This window comes from Peromyscus maniculatus, chromosome 23 (genome assembly GCF_049852395.1).
Source record: "Peromyscus maniculatus bairdii isolate BWxNUB_F1_BW_parent chromosome 23, HU_Pman_BW_mat_3.1, whole genome shotgun sequence".
In the NCBI taxonomy this organism is placed as follows: Eukaryota; Metazoa; Chordata; class Mammalia; order Rodentia; family Cricetidae; genus Peromyscus; species Peromyscus maniculatus.
Window position 1 is genome coordinate 50,808,011 of NC_134874.1, and position 21,085 is coordinate 50,829,095.

General features: G+C 46.8%; 1 protein-coding gene across 4 annotated transcripts in view; it reads left to right on the forward strand.

Annotated features, from left to right (window-relative positions):
- Insr (insulin receptor) overlaps nucleotides 1-18,135 on the forward strand; it is a 141,433-nt gene extending 123,298 nt beyond the window's left edge. For all 4 annotated transcript variants that reach the window (XM_076560076.1, XM_076560077.1, XM_076560078.1 and 1 more), the window contains 7 exons: nucleotides 2,212-2,279; nucleotides 4,279-4,523; nucleotides 6,052-6,162; nucleotides 6,331-6,490; nucleotides 8,154-8,283; nucleotides 10,026-10,160; nucleotides 13,268-18,135. In XM_076560076.1, coding sequence (XP_076416191.1) covers nucleotides 2,212-2,279; nucleotides 4,279-4,523; nucleotides 6,052-6,162; nucleotides 6,331-6,490; nucleotides 8,154-8,283; nucleotides 10,026-10,160; nucleotides 13,268-13,622 — 1,204 coding nt within the window. In that variant the 3' untranslated portion in view covers nucleotides 13,623-18,135. The remainder of the gene's footprint in view (nucleotides 1-2,211; nucleotides 2,280-4,278; nucleotides 4,524-6,051; nucleotides 6,163-6,330; nucleotides 6,491-8,153; nucleotides 8,284-10,025; nucleotides 10,161-13,267) is intronic.
- Nucleotides 18,136-21,085: the final 2,950 nt, after the last annotated feature.

Here is a 21,085-nt window from a genome sequence, read left to right on the forward strand (position 1 = left end):
GTAACTGATGACGAAGTGTAGTTCAAACATGCATTAGTTCCTGATGCTGTGATAGAAAACCTTGACAAAAAGCAACTTTGGGGAGGAAAAGTTGAGTTTGTCTTACAGTTCCAGAGGGGATCGAGTCCACCGTGACAGTGAGGACCAAGAGGGGATCGAGTCCACCGTGACAGGGAGGACCCAGAGGGGATCCAGTCCACCGTGACAGGGAGGACCCAGAGGGGATCCAGTCCACCGTGACAGGGAGGACCCAGAGGGGATCCAGTCCACCATGACAGGGAGGACCCAGAGGGGATCCAGTCCACCGTGACAGGGAGGACCCAGAGGGGATCCAGTCCACCGTGACAGGGAGGACCCAGAGGAGATCCAGTCCACCGTGACAGGGAGGACCCAGAGGGGATCCAGTCCACCATGACAGGGAGGACCCAGAGGGGATCCAGTCCACCGTGACAGGGAGGATCCAGAGGGGATCCAGTCCACCGTGACAGGGAGGACCCAGAGGGGATCCAGTCCACCATGACAGGGAGGACCCAGAGGGGATCCAGTCCACCGTGACAGGGAGGACCCAGAGGAGATCCAGTCCACCGTGACAGGGAGGACCCAGAGGGGATCCAGTCCACCGTGACAGGGAGGACCCAGAGGGGATCCAGTCCACTGTGACAGGGAGGACCCAGAGGGGATTCAGTCCATCGTGACAGGAGGACCTGGCTACAGGAGTATGAGGCCAGTGGTTCCCTTGCTCTGAACCCAGGAAGTGGAGGGAGGACAGAAAGTGGCCTGGGCTGGCAAACTGCAAAGCCGGTCCTCAGTGACACACTTCCTCATCAAGGTGCCACCTCCTAAAAATGCTATAACCTTCCAAAACAGCACCACAGAGCGGCTGAGTGTTCACACATTTCATGTCCGATCACTTCATATTCAGACCACAGTGAAGCATAAACATTGGTTGATTTTGTTTTACTGTTGTAGATAGCTTACAGAATAATGGGTTTCATTATGTTTTTATACTTACATAGCACTATACTTCCTTATATATACCATCCCTTGTTCCTCCCCTTCTTTACTGGTCTCTTTCCTCCCCAGGAATCATCCCCCTTTCTGTTTTCATGTCCCACATATGTGGGATGGACACACACACACACACACACACACACACACACACACACACACACACACCTGTATAATTTACATATATATATGAAAGAAATTGCACATTGTTTTGTCTTTATCCCCGTTAGCCTCTTGTTCCGTCATCTCCCTCCCCTTGAACTCTTCCTCTCTCCTCCTTGTCCCCTGTTTACTGTTGTGTAATTTACAGCTGTCTTTGTCTCTCTGAGTCTGGATTATCTTGTTTAACCTGTTGATGTCCAGTTCTGTCTTTGCTCTGTGTTCTCAGGCAGGGTCTTGCTGTATAGCCAAGGTTGGCCTTGAACTTGTGATCACCCTGCCTCAGCTTCCCAAATGCTAGGATTACAGGCGTGTGCCACCTCACCTACAGGTATGCATTAGCTTCATGTCCCCCCTTTCATTAAAGAGTAAGACGAGAATTAAGTGAGACACACACATTTGAAAACTACAGCCAGTACCTTTGCCAAGCCAGGTACTTTTTAAACGGGGCCGAGCAGTTTTCTGTGTCATTGATCACGCCATCGTTGTAGAACTGACAGACTTTAAATTCAGTCGGCTTTGTGGTTCCAGGCTCCTTTCTGTTGCTGTGACAAAACACTCTTACCAAAAGCAACCTGGGGAAGAAAGGGCTTATTTGAGTTTACACTTACAGGCACAGTCAGGAACTTGAGTAGGAACTTGAAACAGAAGCCATGGAGGAAGGTTTGCTTGCTGTTTCACTGGCTCCTGCTCAGCTTGCTTTCTCATACAGTTCAAGACCACCCGCCGAGGCATGATGCCACCTACAGTGGGCTGGGCCCCTGTGTTACTGTTTAACAAGACATCCCCTCCTAGACACAGCCACAGACTAACTTGCTCTAGGCAGTTCCTCAATTGAGGCTTTTCCTAGGTGACTCTAGGCTGTGTCAGGTTGACAATGAAGGCTAACCTGGACACTGATTAACATTTTGGTCTCTCACTTTCTCTAAGTTGGACAAAGTATAGAACCCTGAATCCATTCATGATTTGTAGTGTTTGCCTATTTCTAGTGTCCAGAAGGCCATGGGATGCTCAAGATGGTATGTCTATCTTTTCCTCCTCTAGGCAGCCGGATGGGCCAATGGGACCATTGTATGCATCTTCAAACCCTGAGTACCTCAGTGCCAGTGATGGTGAGCACTACTTCCTTTTCTGTGGGAAGCCAGAACCCTGTCCTTGGTTTCCTGGGCCACACGGTTAAGTCAGATCCGAGGGTTGGCCAGCATCACAGGGAGGAGGAAAAGCCATCCCAAAGAGGAAAAGCCATCCCAAAGAGGAAAAGCCATCCCAAAGAGACTCAGAGAAGCCCCCTTGAGTGCTGAGCTTGCCCATCTGCTCTTGTGCAGAGACTCAGCTACTATGAGATGTTAGACCTGTTATCAGGACCTGCTTGGCTGGCTTGATATCACCCACTTGGGATATTCAGGCTGGAATGTGAGACTAAAATCCTTGTGTCACAGCCACAGGAGTGTGTTAAAGTCAGGGCCAGAAACCTTCCATGAAATTTAGAAGCCATAACAGGATACTGAGGGAAGAGAAGTGGATATAGTAATGTTGGGAAAAGGCTCAGTGGGTAAATGTTGCTGTCCACACCTGAGGACCAAGTATGACCCGTAGTGTCTATGTAAAAGTCTGGGTGCTGTGATATGTACCTGTCATTCCTGCACTGGGGAAGCAGGGACATGAGGTTCAGTAGCACATCAGCCTGGCTTAATCTGTGAGTTCCAGGTTCAGTGAGAGATCCTGCATCAAATAGAAGATAGAGTGATCAAGGAAGACACCTGATGTCAGCCTCTGGCCTGTGTGTGCACGAGCACACATGTGTACCTGCACATAAATGCATGCACACACACAAATGTATACACACACGCATGCGCACATAAACAAAAAGGAAGTAAAGATAGGATGGGGCAGGTAGGGGCCGGGTGAGTGCTAGGGAGACATTTGCTGGTGGCGGAACTGAGTGTGAACTGATGCTGATGGTGGGTACTTAGCATTGGCACCCACACCACCCCAACTGCTCCTTAGCATTGGCACCCACACCACCCCAACTGCTCTCTAGAGAGAAGGCATGCCTGTTTCTTAAGAATTTCATAATATGGCATGCCTTTCTTCTTAAAAGCACAATCAAAATTTGAGTTTCAGGGCATGAAAGTGCTGGGCCTGTAGGCTGTTGCCTTACATAACTCCACTCACTTGTGTGTTGGTCAGCAGTCTAGGTGATCCCCAGGAGTAACCACAGCTACAGGTGGTTAAGTCTCTCCTCTGTGGTCTCTTGCCTGATGCCCTTCCCTAGCATGCTCTGTGGGTTTATGTCAGTAAAGGTGGGCTATAAAACATCTTCTTGCTGAGTCTTATGGACTGAAGAGAATCTGAAGGCCATGAAGGAGTCTGGGGGTGGGGACAGAGAATCTACTACTTTCTAGGAAGGATTGCTAAGCATTGTAGACAATTCTCCCCCCAGTCTATGTTAACCTAACCCCTTTCCTCCACCATTCTATTGGTACTTGGTCAGACATCTCCAGTGGGATGATTTCTAGTCATTACTTGACAGAATACCTGACAGAGGCATCTTAAGGGAGGAAGGGTTTATTTTGGCTCACAGTTTGAGGGTGCAGTGCTTTATGGTGCATCCACTGTCAGGAAACAGAGAGTGGCACACTTGTTATTCAGTCCAGAATTCCAGCCTGTCAGATGATCTGCCACTTTTAGGGTGGGTCTTTGTACTTCAATTAACTTTATCTAAAAGCTTCCTTCATAGACATTCCCCAACGCTTGTCTCCTAGGTGACTCTAGATTCTATGGCATTCAGAGTATTGACTATCACAGGAAGAGACATCATCCAGTAGCAGGAATCCGGAGTCAGGACAGGAAAGATGGGGATACAGGACCATCTTAGTGCTTCTAAGCAGGATCCTGGACTAGCTATAGCTCATTCCCTCGCCTCTGCCATCTCCTTGAAGGTGGCAGAAGCTTGTCCTGTTCTGGTTTGTATACCCAATGCCCAGCAGAAGTCTTAAGTCACAGAATGACTGAATATTTGTATGAAGCTCAAGAAAAAGTTGTGGTGGGAGGTGTCTGGGGGACCTTAAGAGGTTGGCCAAGAATGCTGTGTAGATAAGTGAAAAGTAGTGTTTCCTTCTTCTGTGTACGTGCCGGATGAGTGGGAGGTGCCTCGAGAGAAGATCACCCTCCTGCGAGAGCTGGGGCAGGGATCCTTTGGTATGGTGTATGAGGGCAAGGCCAAGGATATCATCAAGGGCGAGGCAGAGACCCGTGTTGCAGTGAAGACTGTCAATGAGTCAGCCAGTCTCCGAGAACGGATCGAGTTCCTCAACGAGGCATCAGTCATGAAGGGATTCACCTGCCATCATGTGGTGAGTCTGGCTGGGCTGGACAGAGGCTTCCTTTCATGCTCCTTGATAACTCTGCCTTCACTCCCTAGAGCTACCCAGGAACCTGGGTGTAGACTGATGTCCACCCTCCACTGTGTTAAGCCTCCCATCCTAAAGAGTGGGGAAGTTGAGGTTGGGGATTCAGCTCAGTGGTAAAGCGCTTGGTTCCCAGCACCCTGGGTTGGAACCAAGGCCCTGGGTTCGTTCCTCAGCTCCGGAAAAACAAAACAAACAAACAAACCAGAGTGGGAAAGTGACATCTCCCTTCTCCACCTCATCTTTTCCCAGCTTACCTAGAATCAAACTCTATAACTGTTGTGTCACTTTTTAGAATCTTCCTTTGCTTTTCAGACTTTCCCACTGATTTTTGTATTATTATATTTCTTTCCTCTTTTTGGCTTCCCTGTAACCCTTAACCACATGGAAGTACCTGCCCCCATTCTCTCTTCTCCCCAAAGCCAAAACAAACTTCCCTGCCTTTCTGTTCCCAGAGTGGGCTCTTTATTTCTTATTGAGCCTTATGTTTTTTTATCCTTATCAGGCATATTTAGGGGCCCGTTTTGTGTGACTTCTATTGCAGAGAGGTGAACAAAATTTACTCACCTCTGATAGGGTATTTATGACAAACCAAAGAAAAGATTCCATTAGAACTCTACTTGGTGAATCAATGAGTTTATTATAACTTGCAAGAGTATGGGTTTACTTATAGGAACATGGACAATGAGCATAAGTAGCTATATCTCCAAAAAGCCCACCCTAGCATGAGTGATAAGTCATGAAAACTGGAATCTCAGAGCTCTCTGCACAACTTGCAGACAGCTAGAGAGATTGAGAGTCTATTCTTCCTAGAGCTTTTACTGGTTATATAACCTTGGAAAAAAGTGGTGGTGGTCTTATGAATCTTGTAAATTTTAGGAATTTTCTTAGACTTGTGAATTGTTTATTTCCTGAACCTTGTAAGTTTTGCTTACTTCCTCAGTCTTAAGGAGCTTCCCTCCAGGATGGAATGTTTCAATTCAGAAAATATTGCTATGTATCAGCTCCTAAATGCCCTGCTCTTGCTGATGTAGGAGCAGATTCCTGACCTCCCTTTTAGATACTCTATTGCAGGGAAGACATTTCCCAAACTAAATAAATGAGTGGCATATTAGGGGGAAAATGCTAGGAGAAATTGAAAAAGAGAGAGGAAGAGGATTGTGGAATATATTTGAGGAAAGTCTTAAAAGATATGAGACTGAACCATGTGTACATGAGAGGGGACAGGCCAAGGAGAGCAGGAGCTGCAAAGTTTGGAGGTAAGAACATGGTTTCTATACTGAGGAACAGTAAGTAGATAAGATTTGATTGGGAGGACCTATACATGAGTGTGTCTATTTGCTTCCCCTTACTAGAGCTGGCTATGCTTCATCTGGGCACAGGGTAGCCTCTAGTGGGCACCAGACAGAGAGTCCATGGTGAGTTGAAATAATTCCTGGACCCTCATTGAATCACCTCCATGCTTGTTCTGCAGGTCCGCCTCCTTGGGGTGGTGTCCAAGGGCCAGCCAACACTTGTGGTGATGGAATTGATGGCTCATGGAGACCTGAAAAGCCACCTCCGCTCTCTGCGACCGGATGCTGAGGTGAGCTGCCTCTAGGTCCCCAGCAGGGCTCCTGCTCTTAAGTGTACCAACCTCGCTAAGTGCAAACCCATATTTTGACTTCATAACCCTGGCTCCTCTCCCCTCACTCTGCAAGAGATGATTTAGATGGCAGCAGAAAGCTAATTGCAACCCATGTTTTGATTTTAGAATAACCCAGGCCGTCCTCCCCCTACCTTGCAAGAAATGATTCAGATGACAGCAGAAATTGCTGATGGCATGGCATACTTGAATGCCAAGAAGTTTGTGCACCGGGACCTGGCAGCTCGAAACTGCATGGTTGCTCATGATTTTACCGTCAAAATTGGAGGTGTGTCTCGGAATCCTCTAGTGAGTGTGAGTGTGTGTGTGTGTGTGTGCACTTTCCTAGTCCAGAAGTCAACATTTCTGCTCTAGTTTCCTGTCTGTTTCTATTGTAAGTAAGTAAACAAACAAACAAATAAATAAAGCAACTTGGGGAGGAAGGAGTTTGTTTCAACTTGTCATCCATCACCAAGGGAAGTCAGGGTAGGAACTTGAAACAGAAACCATGGAAGAATGCTGCTTTTGGTTTGCTCTGGCTCATGCTTAGGTAGCTTTCACATATAGCTCAGGAGTCCCTGCCAAGGAAATGGTGCTGCCATCGTGGACTGGGCCCTCCTATCTCAATTAACACTCAAGACAGTCCTCCACAGACATGGCCAGAGGCCGATCTTAATAGAGGCTTTCCTCTCAGGTGACTCTAGCCTGTGTCCAGGCAGCAGTTAACACTTACTAGTACAAGACCAAAGGTTGAGCCAGAGAATGCAGAAGGAGATGCCAAGTGCCTAGATGTCTGGCTGGAGTGTGTGGATAGGATGAGAGGACCCAGGACAGTAAGATATGAGGCTGAGCTGAAAGCCAAGAAGCAGGCCTGCAAGAGCTTCATAACTCAAAGGACTCGCCCCTCCTCTACAAAACCAGTGAGATCCGGAAGAGGCAAGGTCCCATAAAGATCCTACAAGACCCTCCCCGCCTCCAACAGTTATGGGAGCAGGTAGGGAGTTGAACCTATGTGTGATTCCGAGAGATATTCTTTTACATAAGAATGGGAGTCATGCAGGAATGTGACCCAAAGACGACATCCTGCATGAACTGTTTGAAGGAAGATGGGACATGATTCTGTATTTATGATCCCAAAGACCTTCTACATTAACAGTGAGAACCCCCACAAAACCCAGGTGTGGTGGTGCATGCATCCCGACACTTGGGGGAGGTAGCGGAAGGAGGATCAAAGGCTTTTCTGTCATTCTCAGCAACATAGCAAAGACAAGGCTCTCTTGGAGTATGTGAGGCTCTCTTGGAGTATGTGAGACTGTCTTGGAGTATGTGAGACTCTCTTGGAGTATGTGAGGCTCTCTTGGAGTATGTGAGACTGTCTTGGAGAATATGTGAGACTGTCTTGGAGTATGTGCGACTCTCTTGGAGTATGTGAAACTGTCTGAAAACCCGAAGAAACAAAAGCAATGGGAACAGGAAGGGGTTGACTCTTTTCACAGGGCCACCCTTGTGTGCTGGGGTGTTGCCGTGTGGGAGGATACACAGGGGAGAGTTGGAGGTGAGCCTGGATTGTGCAAAGGCATGAGAAGTGAGATGCATTGGAGAGAGACGTAGAGACAGAAGAGCTTGGTTGCACACTGGGGATGTGAGCAAAAGGCAGGGTCAAAAGAGACCCCCAGCTTTCAGTTTTTGGCTGAGCAGCTGAGTCGAGGGAACAGAAGGTTGGCTGGAAAAAGGAAAGAAGTCTGGGACACTGGGGAAGGAGTAGGTGGGAAGGATGAGTTGAGAGCTTCAGGCCAGATGAAGCTTCCTTACGTGGTAGCCCCTGTTCTCTATCCCCAGCCTCAGGCACAGCCTCATAACCCCCTCCTGGTGAATTTGCCTACCCCCCTGTAGTGGTTCTACACTCCATGCTAGGATGATGAACTGAAAACATGTGATCTGTTTGTTGTCAGACTTTGGGATGACGAGAGACATCTACGAGACAGATTACTATCGGAAAGGGGGTAAGGGCCTGCTGCCCGTGCGGTGGATGTCACCTGAGTCCCTGAAGGATGGAGTCTTCACCGCCTCTTCTGATATGTGGTGAGTTATGCATGCATGGGTGGATGTCTGTACTGGGATTGAACTTCTGCAGGAGTCCTACTAATGTGGTCAGCAGGAGGTGGTAGAGGGAAACCTGCCTTTCACATATTGAAATGAAGGTGGTTCGTTCTGGATTCTCTTACATGTCTATCCTTATGTATTGACTGAGAATGATTTTAGAAGAATTTATGAATTATAATGTAAATCGTTGCATGCATGCATACGTGTGTGTGTGTGTGTGTGTGTGTGTGTTTTCATGTCCTGTAAAGAGTCTTTCTCTGTCCCTCCAGCCATCTCCCAAATAATGACATGGAGACTTCTTATTAATTCTGAAAGTTTAGCCTATAGCTTAGGCTTGTTCCTAACTAAATTATAACTTAAATTAGCCCATTTCTATTAATCTACATTCTATCACATGGTGTTAACTCTCTTTCATTTTCTACCTCCTGTTTCCTTTCTGTGTCTCCTGGCTTCTCCTGCCTCTTGATTCCTCCTCCTCTTCCTTTCTCTCCCCAGAAATCCTGCCTGTACCTCCTGCCTAGCTATTGGCTGTTCAGTTCTTTATTAAACCAACCACAGCAATATATCACACTGTGTGTGCAAATCAGCACACACACATGTGTCCATGTGGAAGGCAGATGAAAGCCTTGGGCATAGTTCCTTCTCAGGTGCCATCTACCTTGTTTTATAAATAGTGTCGCTCACTGGCCTGGAATTTGCTAAGTTGGCTAGGCTTGATGGCCAGAGATCTCTGGGATCCTCCTGTCTCTGTCTCCGCTGTGCTGGGATTACTAGTACTCACCACCACCACACCTAGTCTCCCTGCCCCCCCCACCCCCCGACCTGGTCCCATTTTCATGTGTATGTGTATATGATTGTTTGCCTGTGTATGCATACCAAGCATGCATTCATGTGTGTGTTCACGCCTGTAGGGGTCTGAGGTTGCTGTCAGAAATTATCCTTGGCTGCTCTTCCACCTTATTCACTGAGGCAGGGTCTCTCAATCAAACCCAGAGCTAGTCAAAATGCAATGGCTACTCTTGCTAGCCAGCTTGCTCTAGGGATCCCTTGTTTCTACCTTCTGAGGTTGGAATTACAGCGAGGTTACTCTGCCCACCTGGCATTTACATGATTTTCTGGGGATTTGGACTTCTATCCTCAGACTCGTGGAGCAAGCACATAAGCCACTGAGTCATCTCCCCAGCTAGCCCCACTTTAAATAAAACACACACACACACACACACACACACACACACACACACACACACACACACACACACACACACGTAGATAGATAGATGCGTGATTGTGTGTGTCTGTTGAGGTGAATATGCCATAGCACATTTGTGGAGGTCAAAGGACAACTTATAGGAGTCAATTCTCTCCTCCCACCATAAGGGTCCTTGGGGATCTAACTCGGGTCATTAGGCTTGGCAGCAAGAGCCTTTGCCCACGGAGATATCTTGCTGGCCTGCACATCCGGCTCTTTACTTGGGTTCTGGGCACTGAACTGAGGTACTCATGTTTTGATGGAAAGCACTTTGCCAGCTGAGCTATTGCTTCAGTCTGTCAATTGTTTTTTTAGTTGGACAACCAAGTTCTAGTAAGGCAAAGGAGGTATGAATGAATGTGAGAGAGAGATGGTGTGTGTGTGTGTGTGTGTGTGTGTGTGTGTGTGTGTGTGTGTGTGTGTGTGTGTTTCGTTGGCTTCTTTGTTAACTGTTCTCAATTGTCATTGGCAGGTCCTTTGGAGTGGTCCTTTGGGAAATCACTAGCCTGGCTGAGCAACCTTACCAAGGCCTGTCTAACGAACAGGTGTTGAAATTTGTCATGGATGGAGGCTATCTGGAGCCACCTGATAATTGTCCTGAGAGACTGTAAGTATAAAGAAGAGGTGGAGAGCATGAGTTTATTCAAAAGGCTTTGCAGTTCATATGTGTTTTGTGTCTGTATATCCCAGGTATATATGTGTGGGGGACAGGCCTTATGCCTACATGTATGTTTGTATAGCATGCCCTTACATATAGGCTTGTGTTTGCATATTGCATTTTGGATGCACACTTACATTTTCACATGTGTCTACATATGTGCTTATGTTCACATATTATTTATGCCTCTGCATGTGTCATGCAGTCTACATGTATACATTTGCACATCAAATCTGCTTTAAAGATTTATTTTTAATCTTAGTATATGAGTGTTTTCCTGTATGTATGTATGTATGTATGTATATGCATAACTTACATGCTTGGTGTCCAAGGACATCAGAAGAGGGTGTTAGATCCCTGGACCTGGACTTACAAGTGGTTGTGAACCAACACATGGGTGCTGGGAGCTGAACCTTTGTCATCTTCAAGAGGGGCAAGTGCTCTTAACCACTGAGCCATCTCTTTGCTCCTTAAAATTTTTTAGATGCGCTTGTGCATACCTGTTGTATATACACGTGGAGGCCAGAGGACATCATCCTCAGAAGTACCATTCACCTCCACTGAGACAGGGGCTTTCCTGGTTGTGGCACTCACTGAGTCAGCCAGGCTGAATAGCCAGCCACTGAGTCCCCAGCACCCCCCCCCCCCCCCCCCCCGACTCTACCTCCCGAGCGCGGGGATTGTAAACGTGTATATTTTTATGTAGGTTCTGAGGGCCCCACTCAGGTCCTCAGGCTTGAGGGGCGAGCACTTTCCTGAGTGAGCCATCTCCCACAACCTTGCCGTGTTTGTGTTCGTATCCGTGTCTTCATGTGCACGCTTACATTCGTCTTGTCTTTTCTCTTCCCATTCAAAGCTTTCTGGACATTGCCTCATCAAGGCCCTTTCCTAACCAGACCAGTTTGTGACTGGTTGAGAACTGGGGAATTTACCTGCGATGATTAGTTTTAATTACACCATCTAGAATTGTCTGGGAGGAGAGTATCACCGATACTCTAGGCAACACTGGCCTGTGGACATGTCTGGGGGGGATTGTCTTGGTTATGTTAACTGAGGTTACCTACCAGCCCACTGTGGGTGACACCATTTCCTAGGCAGGGAAACCTGAACTGTATGAAGCGGAGACAGCAAGCTGAGCAGGCATGCACACTCACTCTCTGGCTGCTCGTGGCTGCGCATGGGACGTGACGAGATGCTTTAGGTTCCCGTTGCCTTCATTTCCCCAGTCTGATGGACTGCAGCCTGGGAGCTCAAATCGATTCTGTCTCCCCAGGTGTCCTTTATTGGGACATTTTGTCATCCTAGCACTGGAAAGGAACCTAAGCCCCAGGGCAGAGGTTCACAACCTTTCCCTAAAGGCTCTATTATAAATACTGATAGCACGATGGCCTTGTGCAGTCGTGGCTTGAATACAGCCATAGGCCTTGCATATGGATGAGGCCATGGACACTGGCGGTCACTGCCGGGAAATGCCTGAGAAGTTCGGCTCGAAGGAGGAAATCCTTACTGTGGCTCACTTGACTCAGCCGCTCAGGGCCGTGGCGAGGCAGAAGGCCAAGGGTGGTAGGGAGAAGAGGAGGACTGAGACTGGAAGTAAAACACACCCCTGATCTACGTGCCTCTGGCGACCTACTTCCTCCAGCAAGGCCCCTCCTCTTAGAGATTCTCTTACTCCGTGGATGGTTTCAGGCATCGACTAGGTTAGTGCCCTCATGACCTGGCCACTTTGCCGGAGCCGTACCTTGAACCACTGTTGCGTCAACAGCTCAGTGTTGGGTGCGCATCTGAGAAACAGCGCAATACCCTGTGACAATAAAACTTTATAAACACATGCAGGGGCCCAGATTTGATTCAAGGTCTGAAATTTGCTCTAGGGCAAGTTACGTGGGAGAAAGGAGAAGGTCAAAATGAAAATGCACGCCCTCGGCTCCCGTAGAGTCTCTGGGGCGTCTTGGGGCGTCTGTAAGGATGAGAAATGGACGCTTGTGTGACGTTAGGCACTCGTTACCCCAGTCCTGCATGGCCACCAGGCTGGCTCTGTGACTAAGGCCCCTCCTGACATTTTCTTTTGACGTATGAAGATACCAGCTCTGAAGGGTCTTTAAGCCTAGTGTGGCTGTCGGGTACAGGTAAGCCTCAGCAAGCAGCTCCAGGCAGGGGCATAAAACACACGGCTCCTGAGGCACAGGAGACTGGGAATGTGGAAGGCGATAAATATGTACAATACAATGCCTGTTCAGTTTCTCACCTCTGTTACCATAGTAAAAACTGACCAAAAGCGATTAAGGGGAGGAAGGATCTCTTTGGGTCACGGATGGGGAAGTCAAAGTAGGCAGCAGCTGGTCATGGCACATCGTTGTCAGAGCAGAGAGAAGTGTGTGATGTTTGCTCGTTTGTCTCGGCGGCTTGCTTTCCACAGTCTTGTGACGTGTGGGAGCCCCTGCCCAGCATGTTCTCCACAGAGCCAGATCTCCCCACATCAGTTGACAGTCAAGACAACCCCCACAGCACGTTGGCAGCCCAGCCTCCTCTAAAGTTTCCCCAGCTGGGGCTCTTTTCCCAGTTGACAGCTTCTTGGGCTCCATTACGTCATTTTCTCCTCCCCGCCCCCACCTCCTCCCTCCTCCCTCCCCACTCCTCTCTTTCCTGATCATTTCCTTTCCTTTCTCTTTCCCCTTCTCTTCCTTTTCCCCTGCCCTCCCTCTTCCTCCACTGAGCACTGTCCCTCTTTGTACTTTTAATTTAGAGGCACTGGTCTCACTAAGTTGCCCAGGCTGGTCTGAAAGTCACCCTAACCTGGCAGGCCTTGAATTTATGGTCGTCCTACCCCAGCCTCCCGAGAGCTGGGATGACAGGCCTCACTACTGAGTTTTCCCGGCTTGCTTTTCAAAGCTGTCTTCCAGTCCTGCAAGAATTGCTGGTCCAGCTTTGGCCGTCATATGTGCAGCCACAGCCAAGGCTCCTTCTACTTGGATGCGGTCTGTGGTGGGGCGGGGTAGGAGGGAGCTGCTTAGTTCAACATCGAGACTCATCCACCCTGGTCCCTGTCCCCGCAGTACTGACCTGATGCGCATGTGCTGGCATTTCAACCCCAAGATGAGGCCAACCTTCCTGGAAATCGTCAACCTGCTCAAGGATGACCTCCACCCCAGCTTTCCAGAAGTTTCCTTCTTCTACAGCGACGAGAACAAGGCTCCTGAGAGTGAGGAGCTGGAGATGGAGTTCGAGGACATGGAGAATGTCCCCTTGGATAGGTCCTCTCACTGTCAGAGGGAAGAGGCTGGCAGCCGGGAGGGAGGGTCCTCTCTGAGCATTAAACGGACCTATGACGAACACATCCCGTACACCCACATGAACGGGGGCAAGAAGAATGGGCGCGTGCTCACCCTGCCCAGGTCAAACCCTTCCTAACAGCACCTGCTGGGGGAGGATTCTTTCTGTTTTTAAACTCTTCTCTAGTTTGACCGCCTCCAGGAAACTCAGGATAATCAGGACTCGACCCAGATGTGAAACTGAGCTCAGAGACAGCTCATACACGTTTCTGTTTGTCTTTTGACCCACAAATACCACGTGTGATTGCCAACCCTGCAAGCCCGCGGAGGGCTAACTGTGACCCTCCAGGGGTTGGGCTTTCCGTGGCTCTGCCCCTCCCCCCGCCACGGTTTCAAACCAGGATTCTGTTGTTGCTGTTGTTTTCCTCATCAATGGAAAGAGCGCATCTGTTTTTATAGGCGTTTTTCTTTTCTTGCTAGTGTCGGAGTTACAGTTAGTTGTCAAAGACAGAGTTTATTTATGGAGCACAAGTCAGAAAGCAAAAGAGAGACAGACAGAAGAAAACAAAAACAAACAGCCCAACCCAGAACCCTGTTCTAGCTTGGGCTTTGAGAAGGTTTCATTAATCTGAGAGAAGGATTTTATTTTAGTTTGTTTTTTTTTTCTCTCATTCACAAAATCAGTTCCTCAAATTGACCAATAGCTGCTGCTTTCATATTTTATTTTGGGAAAGGGTGTGTAGTCCTAAGTGTGTGTTCATGTGCACACTTGTGTGCATTTGTGTGTGTGTTGTGTCCAGGTTAGAGCACACAGGGTGGGGTGGGGGTTGTGTGTATGTAAAATGTTATCTGGACAGATGCTTGGGGGACTGGCTCAGGACGCTCCTGATGCTTGGAGTAGGTGACCTCACGTTGTCCTTCCTTCTTACTGACTCAGCATCTGTCCCTCCAGAGTCCTTCTCAGTCAGTCAGAAGTCTTGCTCAGGGGTCTTCTTTCCTTCCCTTTGGCAATGTTTTCCAAAAACCGAGGGAGGACCGTTTGGTCTGGATTCATCAGGGGTGTTTGGAAGACCAAACAAAGCAAAGGACACACACACACACACACACACACACACACACACACACACACACACGGGAAGTAGAAGTCAGATGACAATTTTGAGAATATATTTGTAACATATTTAATGCTTAAGGAATCTCTGGCATGAGCCTAATAAGTTATTATTTCCTTGTGAGCAGGGAAGTGGGCACACCTGCCTGTGTGGGGAGACAGAACAGTGCGGGAGTCGCCTCTGTGTTTGGTCTTTGAAGCACACATTTTTCTGAGAATTATACCACATTAGCTGCTAGCCCTTCAGGACATGGTGAGGTCTTGTGGAGTTTGTGAGAAACTGGATTTTTGACTGGTTCTGCTAGCAAGATGAACTGGATGTTTCTTGCTTGGAAAAACTGGTGGTTACCGGGAGCTGAGCTGGCCTTCCAGAACACCTGTGTTCATCTTTGGGTTCTTCTCTGCTTGTGTACCTCACCTCTTCAAGGCCTACATGTTGTTCAGTCATTGTATTAAACACAGCAAACTCATCCCAAAGACCAATGACACAGATGGACTTTGAGAACACTAAGCAATATATAAAGGAGATGCGCCCTGGGATAGCTGTTGGTCTCCTCTGCCCTTGGGACATCTCCTATCCTCCACACTAACCTCCCACAGCTGCTCCTGGTGCCAGGAACCTCAGCTCAGGCCAGGTGTGGCTCCTGAGTCTGCCTCAGTCTGGAGGAGGCAACATCAGAGACTTTCTTCGCACCGCTAAGAACTTGTGAAAGGATGTGAACCCACAGCTTCTTCTCTTTGCATAAAACCACAGCTGCTCAAGTGAAAGAAACAAACAACCATGGTGAACTCATGGACTGGGGCTCAGAATCCTCCCACACATTCTTCCCTGTGTGCATTTCCCCACAAATATTTGAAATCCCTCTCCTCTGGGAGATGTGAGATAAAGACCCAGGGTCCACCCCCAAACCCTCTTAATTCTTGGTTGAGAACATGAGTAGACACAAATCCTGATTGCCAGTTACTGTCCAGTTTGTATTAGAAAAATGGCAGACATAAAAATGTTACCAGGGAACTCAGTGATTGGTACAAGAAGCAAGAGTCACAGTTTTTTCACCCAGATCACTTTGTAAATAGAGGGTCTGTGCATCAATGGAAGACATGGAGCTCTGGTATTTGTTGTTTATTTTTCCTTTTCACAGTAAATTTGTAGTGGTCAGATGCTACACTAGCAGGAATTTCCACATTTTTCTAATTCAAAAGGTTTTCTTATATTACTGGGGAAAGTATTTATTTTAATATATAAAATCACTCTTGAAAATCACTTTTGTAAAAAATGGTGTGCATGTAACATTTTTTTTATCAAGGAAAAATAAAAACAGGTGAGTGTGGGTCATGTTTTTATTTCTCACAGCACAGTCTACCTCTGTCTTGTTAGGATGAGGTTCAGTAACAGGCGTCGAGGCTGGATCGTGCTTTGAGTTGGGGAGCTGTGTACCAGTTGATTTCTGAATACCAGGGACTAGGAAAAATTTTGAGAGAGGGAGTTGGGATGAAGAAATTAGAGCCTTCCTGTGAACCCAGATTCTTCTCTTTGCTGATAGTCTCCTGAACTTAACCTCCGCATAGAGCCTGTTTGTTGATGCACACTCCTCACACAAGCTGCTCTTCAGTCTGTCTGGGTTTAGCCTCTGTGAGGCCCCTCATCTCAGGTCTTTTGATGAGAGGCGATGAGGCTGTGAGCCAGCACCCACCGCCGTCACATGAAGTCCCCAGACATGAATGCAAAGGCACTCGGGGTTCTCTAACCATTATTCCTCCTTGCCCTTTTCAGGCGTATGAGGCTTTGGGTGTTTGTGGTCACCTCCTACACAAAAAGCCAGTATGAGGGCATTTGGGGGAAACCCTAATCTAAAACCCATCAGTTTCTTGAACGTATTTTAAGCAATGAAAGGAACCCTATGCTGGGGTTTGGTTGACCTCGAGCTGACACTGTTTGGCCCTGTGCGGTTGTGAGAACTCTGGAAGTCAAGGCAGGGCCCCAGCATGGCACCTGTTTTTAAGCTTCACCATTCTTGCTCACTTTAGGACACTGTCCTTGAAAACTCACTTTCTCCATCTTCTCTGGAGAGAGGTGCCAACGTGGGGTAACCCTATGAAAAAGGACTTGGTCACCAGTTCCATTTGATATCGACTTTTGCTGGGCAGGAAACAAGTAGCCGTTGGGCCATGATACTTTTGGCTTCAGAAGATGTTAGCTTTGTAAGAAAAGAACCTTGGGACCTAGAAAACCATGGCTATCCAGAGAGTTTGTAGTGATGGGTGAGAGAGAGATAAAGCGACAAAACCAGATTTATGTTGGTACTTCCTTGTGTGTCTCATTATTTTAAAACCCTTTTTATGATCATGGTGAGAGCCACAGAGTCATTTCTTCCAGGATACTAGCCGACGTGTCCTCTGTCTGTTCATTGACAGCAAGCACACACCAGGAAGTGCTCGTGTTCTTGGAGCCCTTCTGGATGCTTCCCTGTCATCTGAGGCTAGCTAGAGGGGGAGAGCACAAATTGAGAGAATGTGGAGATTGGTGGGGAGAGCTGCATGTCTATTTCTGTGGCTGTCGGGAGTGATGCCACCAAGACAAGCACAGATCACCCTTGTTATCTTACCAGGACATATTGATGACTGTGTTAAGGACAATACATTTATTTCAAGTCTACTCTAACACTGGCCAAAGGGCAGCATCACTGTGCAAATCTGGTTCCTATTGGCAGTCTTGGTAAATGAGTGGCTGTCATTCTAGCAATGGTTTTTCTACTTCATGATAGGTGGTTGTGTTCTGGATGCTAGCTGGTGAATTCTTGAGAACATAGACTCTTCAAAAATTATGGTTTTGTTGGACATGGGAAAAGAATAATGCTGATTTTGTGTAAATGACACACATAGGGTAGAGCCATTTTAGAAAACCTTCCAGAATGTTCCTCAGAATATGAATTTATACAAGAGATGAGGTTGGGGAATAGGGATAACAGATTATCACTTGCTGTTTAAACTACACAAAGTAATATGGTCTTTTAAGAGGCCATGACTCAAGAAATATTTATCCTCAAGAAATGGGGATCCACTTGATAATAGTCAGGGTCCAGAATCAGTTTCTGGTCAAATTTTTATCTGTATGTGGGCCATTATAAAAACAAAACAAAACAAAAATATGTTAAAAACTGGATCATGAACCTGGGATTCTTGTTACCATTTGAGAAGGAAGGAAGGGCCCTCAACTGTGTGTGTGTGTGTCCATGCACATGTCCAGGAATGGTTTGTTTGGGTCTTATCCTTTGTATCAAAGTTGCTGCTCCTTGCCCCGTTATGTGCTTGGGTAGCTACACCCCATATGTAAGCAGTGTGGGATCAAATGTGCCACAGTGCTGCATAAAACTCAGAAACACAAAACCCACCCAAAACACAATGATGTTTTCCTACAAGAGCCAAGTAGCATCATGTACAGAATATGCCTTTTTTTGTGAGGTGAGGGGAGGGACTGAAATTGTTCTGCATGTACAATACAGGCTAATTACTTGTTTATATTAAAATTTGGAATAAATTATCTGAGACTGTTTTTTATGTGATATCCAGGTTGGTCTGCATGGGGCTGTGGCTTTGAGATTTTCTATATTAAGCAAAAACCAGGGAAATTGTGAGTTCTGTGTGTGTGTGTGTGTGTGTGTGTGTGTGTGTGTGTGTGTGTGTGTGTGTTCATGTATGCAGTTACATATGTGTATGAGTGCTCATGTTTGCAAGTGGAAGCATGTGTCCAGAGGACAGCTTCAGATGTTGTCTCTCAGGTGCTGTCCACCATTATTTTGAGACAGGATTTCTCATAGCTGACTGGCCAATGAACTCTGGAGATCTTCCTGTTTCTGCCTCTCTAGTGCTGAGGTTATAAGCACATGCCACCATGGCTGACTTTTTTTTTAATGTTGGTTTTTGGGATTAAACATTTAAAGGGGGCTAACAAGTGCTTATAACCATACTATAATTCAAAATGCTTTTAGTCTAACTTCAGAGGTCCCCATAGTCTTTCACAGTCTCAAGACTCCTTGAAAAGTCTAAAGTCTCTTCTGAGACTCATGGCAATCTCTTAACTATAACTTTGTGTGAAATCAAAATAAAAAAGCCTACCATACTTTCAATATACAATGGCACAGGACATACATTACCATTTCAAAAAAAGAGGAAAGGGAGGATAGTGAGTAAATATTGGACCAAGGCTGGGCAAACTCCAAACTCTGCATATCTATGTCTGATGTCAAGGCGCTCTTCAGATCTCCAACTTCTTTCAGCTTTGTTGACTGCAACACACTTTTCTTTTTTGGGCTGGTTCTACTTCGAATCTGAAGCTCTCCTTGGCAGGTATCTCATGACTCCAGCATTTCCAACATCCTGGAGTCTCCAATACAATCCAGGTTTCATCTTCATGGCTTCATGAAATGTCCTCTCTGGGCCTCCATGAAGGGACACCCGTGACACACACCTGGCTTCACCAGTTTCCTTAGCTGTAGAGGGAGATTCCACAACCCCTTTCTTGTATTCTTTCTTGACTCTAAAGCCAGAACCATGTGGCTGAAGTTGCCAAATTCTGCTGCTTGCTGGGACTAGAACTTGGCTCCCTCCTTTCATTACATCTTCACTAGCTTTCTGTTGTTCATGGTTTCCTTTCACTGCTTAAGATTTCCTTTAATTCCTTTTCACAAGTTAGAAGCTTAGCTTGGTGGGGTCTGCCCTGAGGTCACCACTCCCCTGATTCCATTTATCAGCAGGCTTTTCTTTAAACTTTTTATCTCCTTGAACACTGGACTTGGCTCCAACATTACATTTCCTGGTGTTCCTTATCTCCTCAAACTGTATATTCTGTATTTTTCCTTGCTCAGCTGTTCCTTTTCATTGCAGATCTGCTTAAGACTGGCCACTAATAATCACCAAACACACTCTTGGAAAGCAATGCAGACTGTCTTGAAATCTCCTCTGCCAAGGCCGTCAATTCAAAAGTCTTCAGCTTCAGACCGATTTTAGGACAAGGGCAAAAAGAAGCTACATTCTTTGCCAAAACATTACAAGAATGGTCAATAGACCACTTACCCTCTGAAACTTTTTTGAGCTGGGCTTCCATAGTTCAAATCACCCTAAGCACTGTCTTCCATGCTTCCACTAGGATGACCCATTAAGCCCCACCTAACGTATCCAACCATTTTTCTAGTCCAAAGTCCCAAAGTCTTCCTATTCTTCCCACAAACATCATGGTCAGGCCTGTCACAGCAAAACACCAGTCCCTGGCCCCAGTTTCTGTCTTAGTCACTGTTCTATTGCTGTGAAGAGACACCATGACCAAGGCAGCTTTTATAAAAGAAAGTATTTAATTGAGGGTTTGTTTACAGTTTCAGAGGTTTAGTTCATTATCATCCTGGCAGGAAGTATGGAGGCATGCAGGCATGCTCTGGAGCAGTAGCTGAGAGCTATATCATGATCAGTGGGCAGAGAGAGACCCTGGGCTTGGCATAGGCTTTTGAAATCTCAAAATCCACTGTCAGTGGCACACTTTCTCCAAAAGGCCACTTTAATCCTTTCAAATAGTGTCACTTATTCCCTGGTGACTAAGCATTCAAATATATGAGCCTATGGGAGCCATTTTTATTCAAACCACAACACAAGTAATGTGTAATTCAGGTCTTTGTGCTTGGAAGGTGTGATGGCTGATCTTGTTTGTCCTTATAGACTGCTGGTTGACGGGGCAAAGGGAAGCACACTGTGGGCAGTACATTCCCTAGGCAGGTGGGCCTGGTATGTATAAATAAGATAGCTGAGCAGAAACCATCAGTGAGTAAGCCACTAGGCGGAATTTCTTCATGGTTTCTGCCTTGAGCTCTTGCTTTGAGTTCCTGGCTTGGTTTCCCTTGATGATGGACTAAACTTTAAGCTTAAATAAACCCTTTCCTCACTGGTTGCTTTTGGTCAGGGTGTTTATTGTGGCAAAAGAAAAAGAAGCAAACACACAAAGCAATGACTTTACTCACTGAGCCATCCCCAGCCAGAGTAGTGGATTCTGAGAGGAGGAATCTAGATCTTCAGCACAAAAAACTGGAAGTTAAAATTTTTTCATTTTATTTTTTATGTATATGAATACTTTGCCTGCTTGCGTGTCTGTGCACCATGTGTGTGAAGTGCCTATGGAGTTTGAAGAGGGTGTCAGATCTCCCAGACCCTAGTAGGAAGCATGGTCATGTGTATCTATAACCCCAGTATGGGGAGGAGATGGAGACAGACAGATTATGGCAGCTTGCTTGCCAGCCAGCCTAGCAGAAGTAGTGACCTTCTGCTCAGTCAGACCCTGTCTCAAGGCGCTAAGTTGGAGCCTGATAGACAAGCCATATGACATCCTACTCTGGTCTCGGAATGCATGTGTGTAGGTGCACACACCTGCACATTCATGTGTGTGTGTGTGTGTGTGTGTGTGTGTGTGTGTGTGTGCCCCAGCATACCATGCATACATATGTATACAA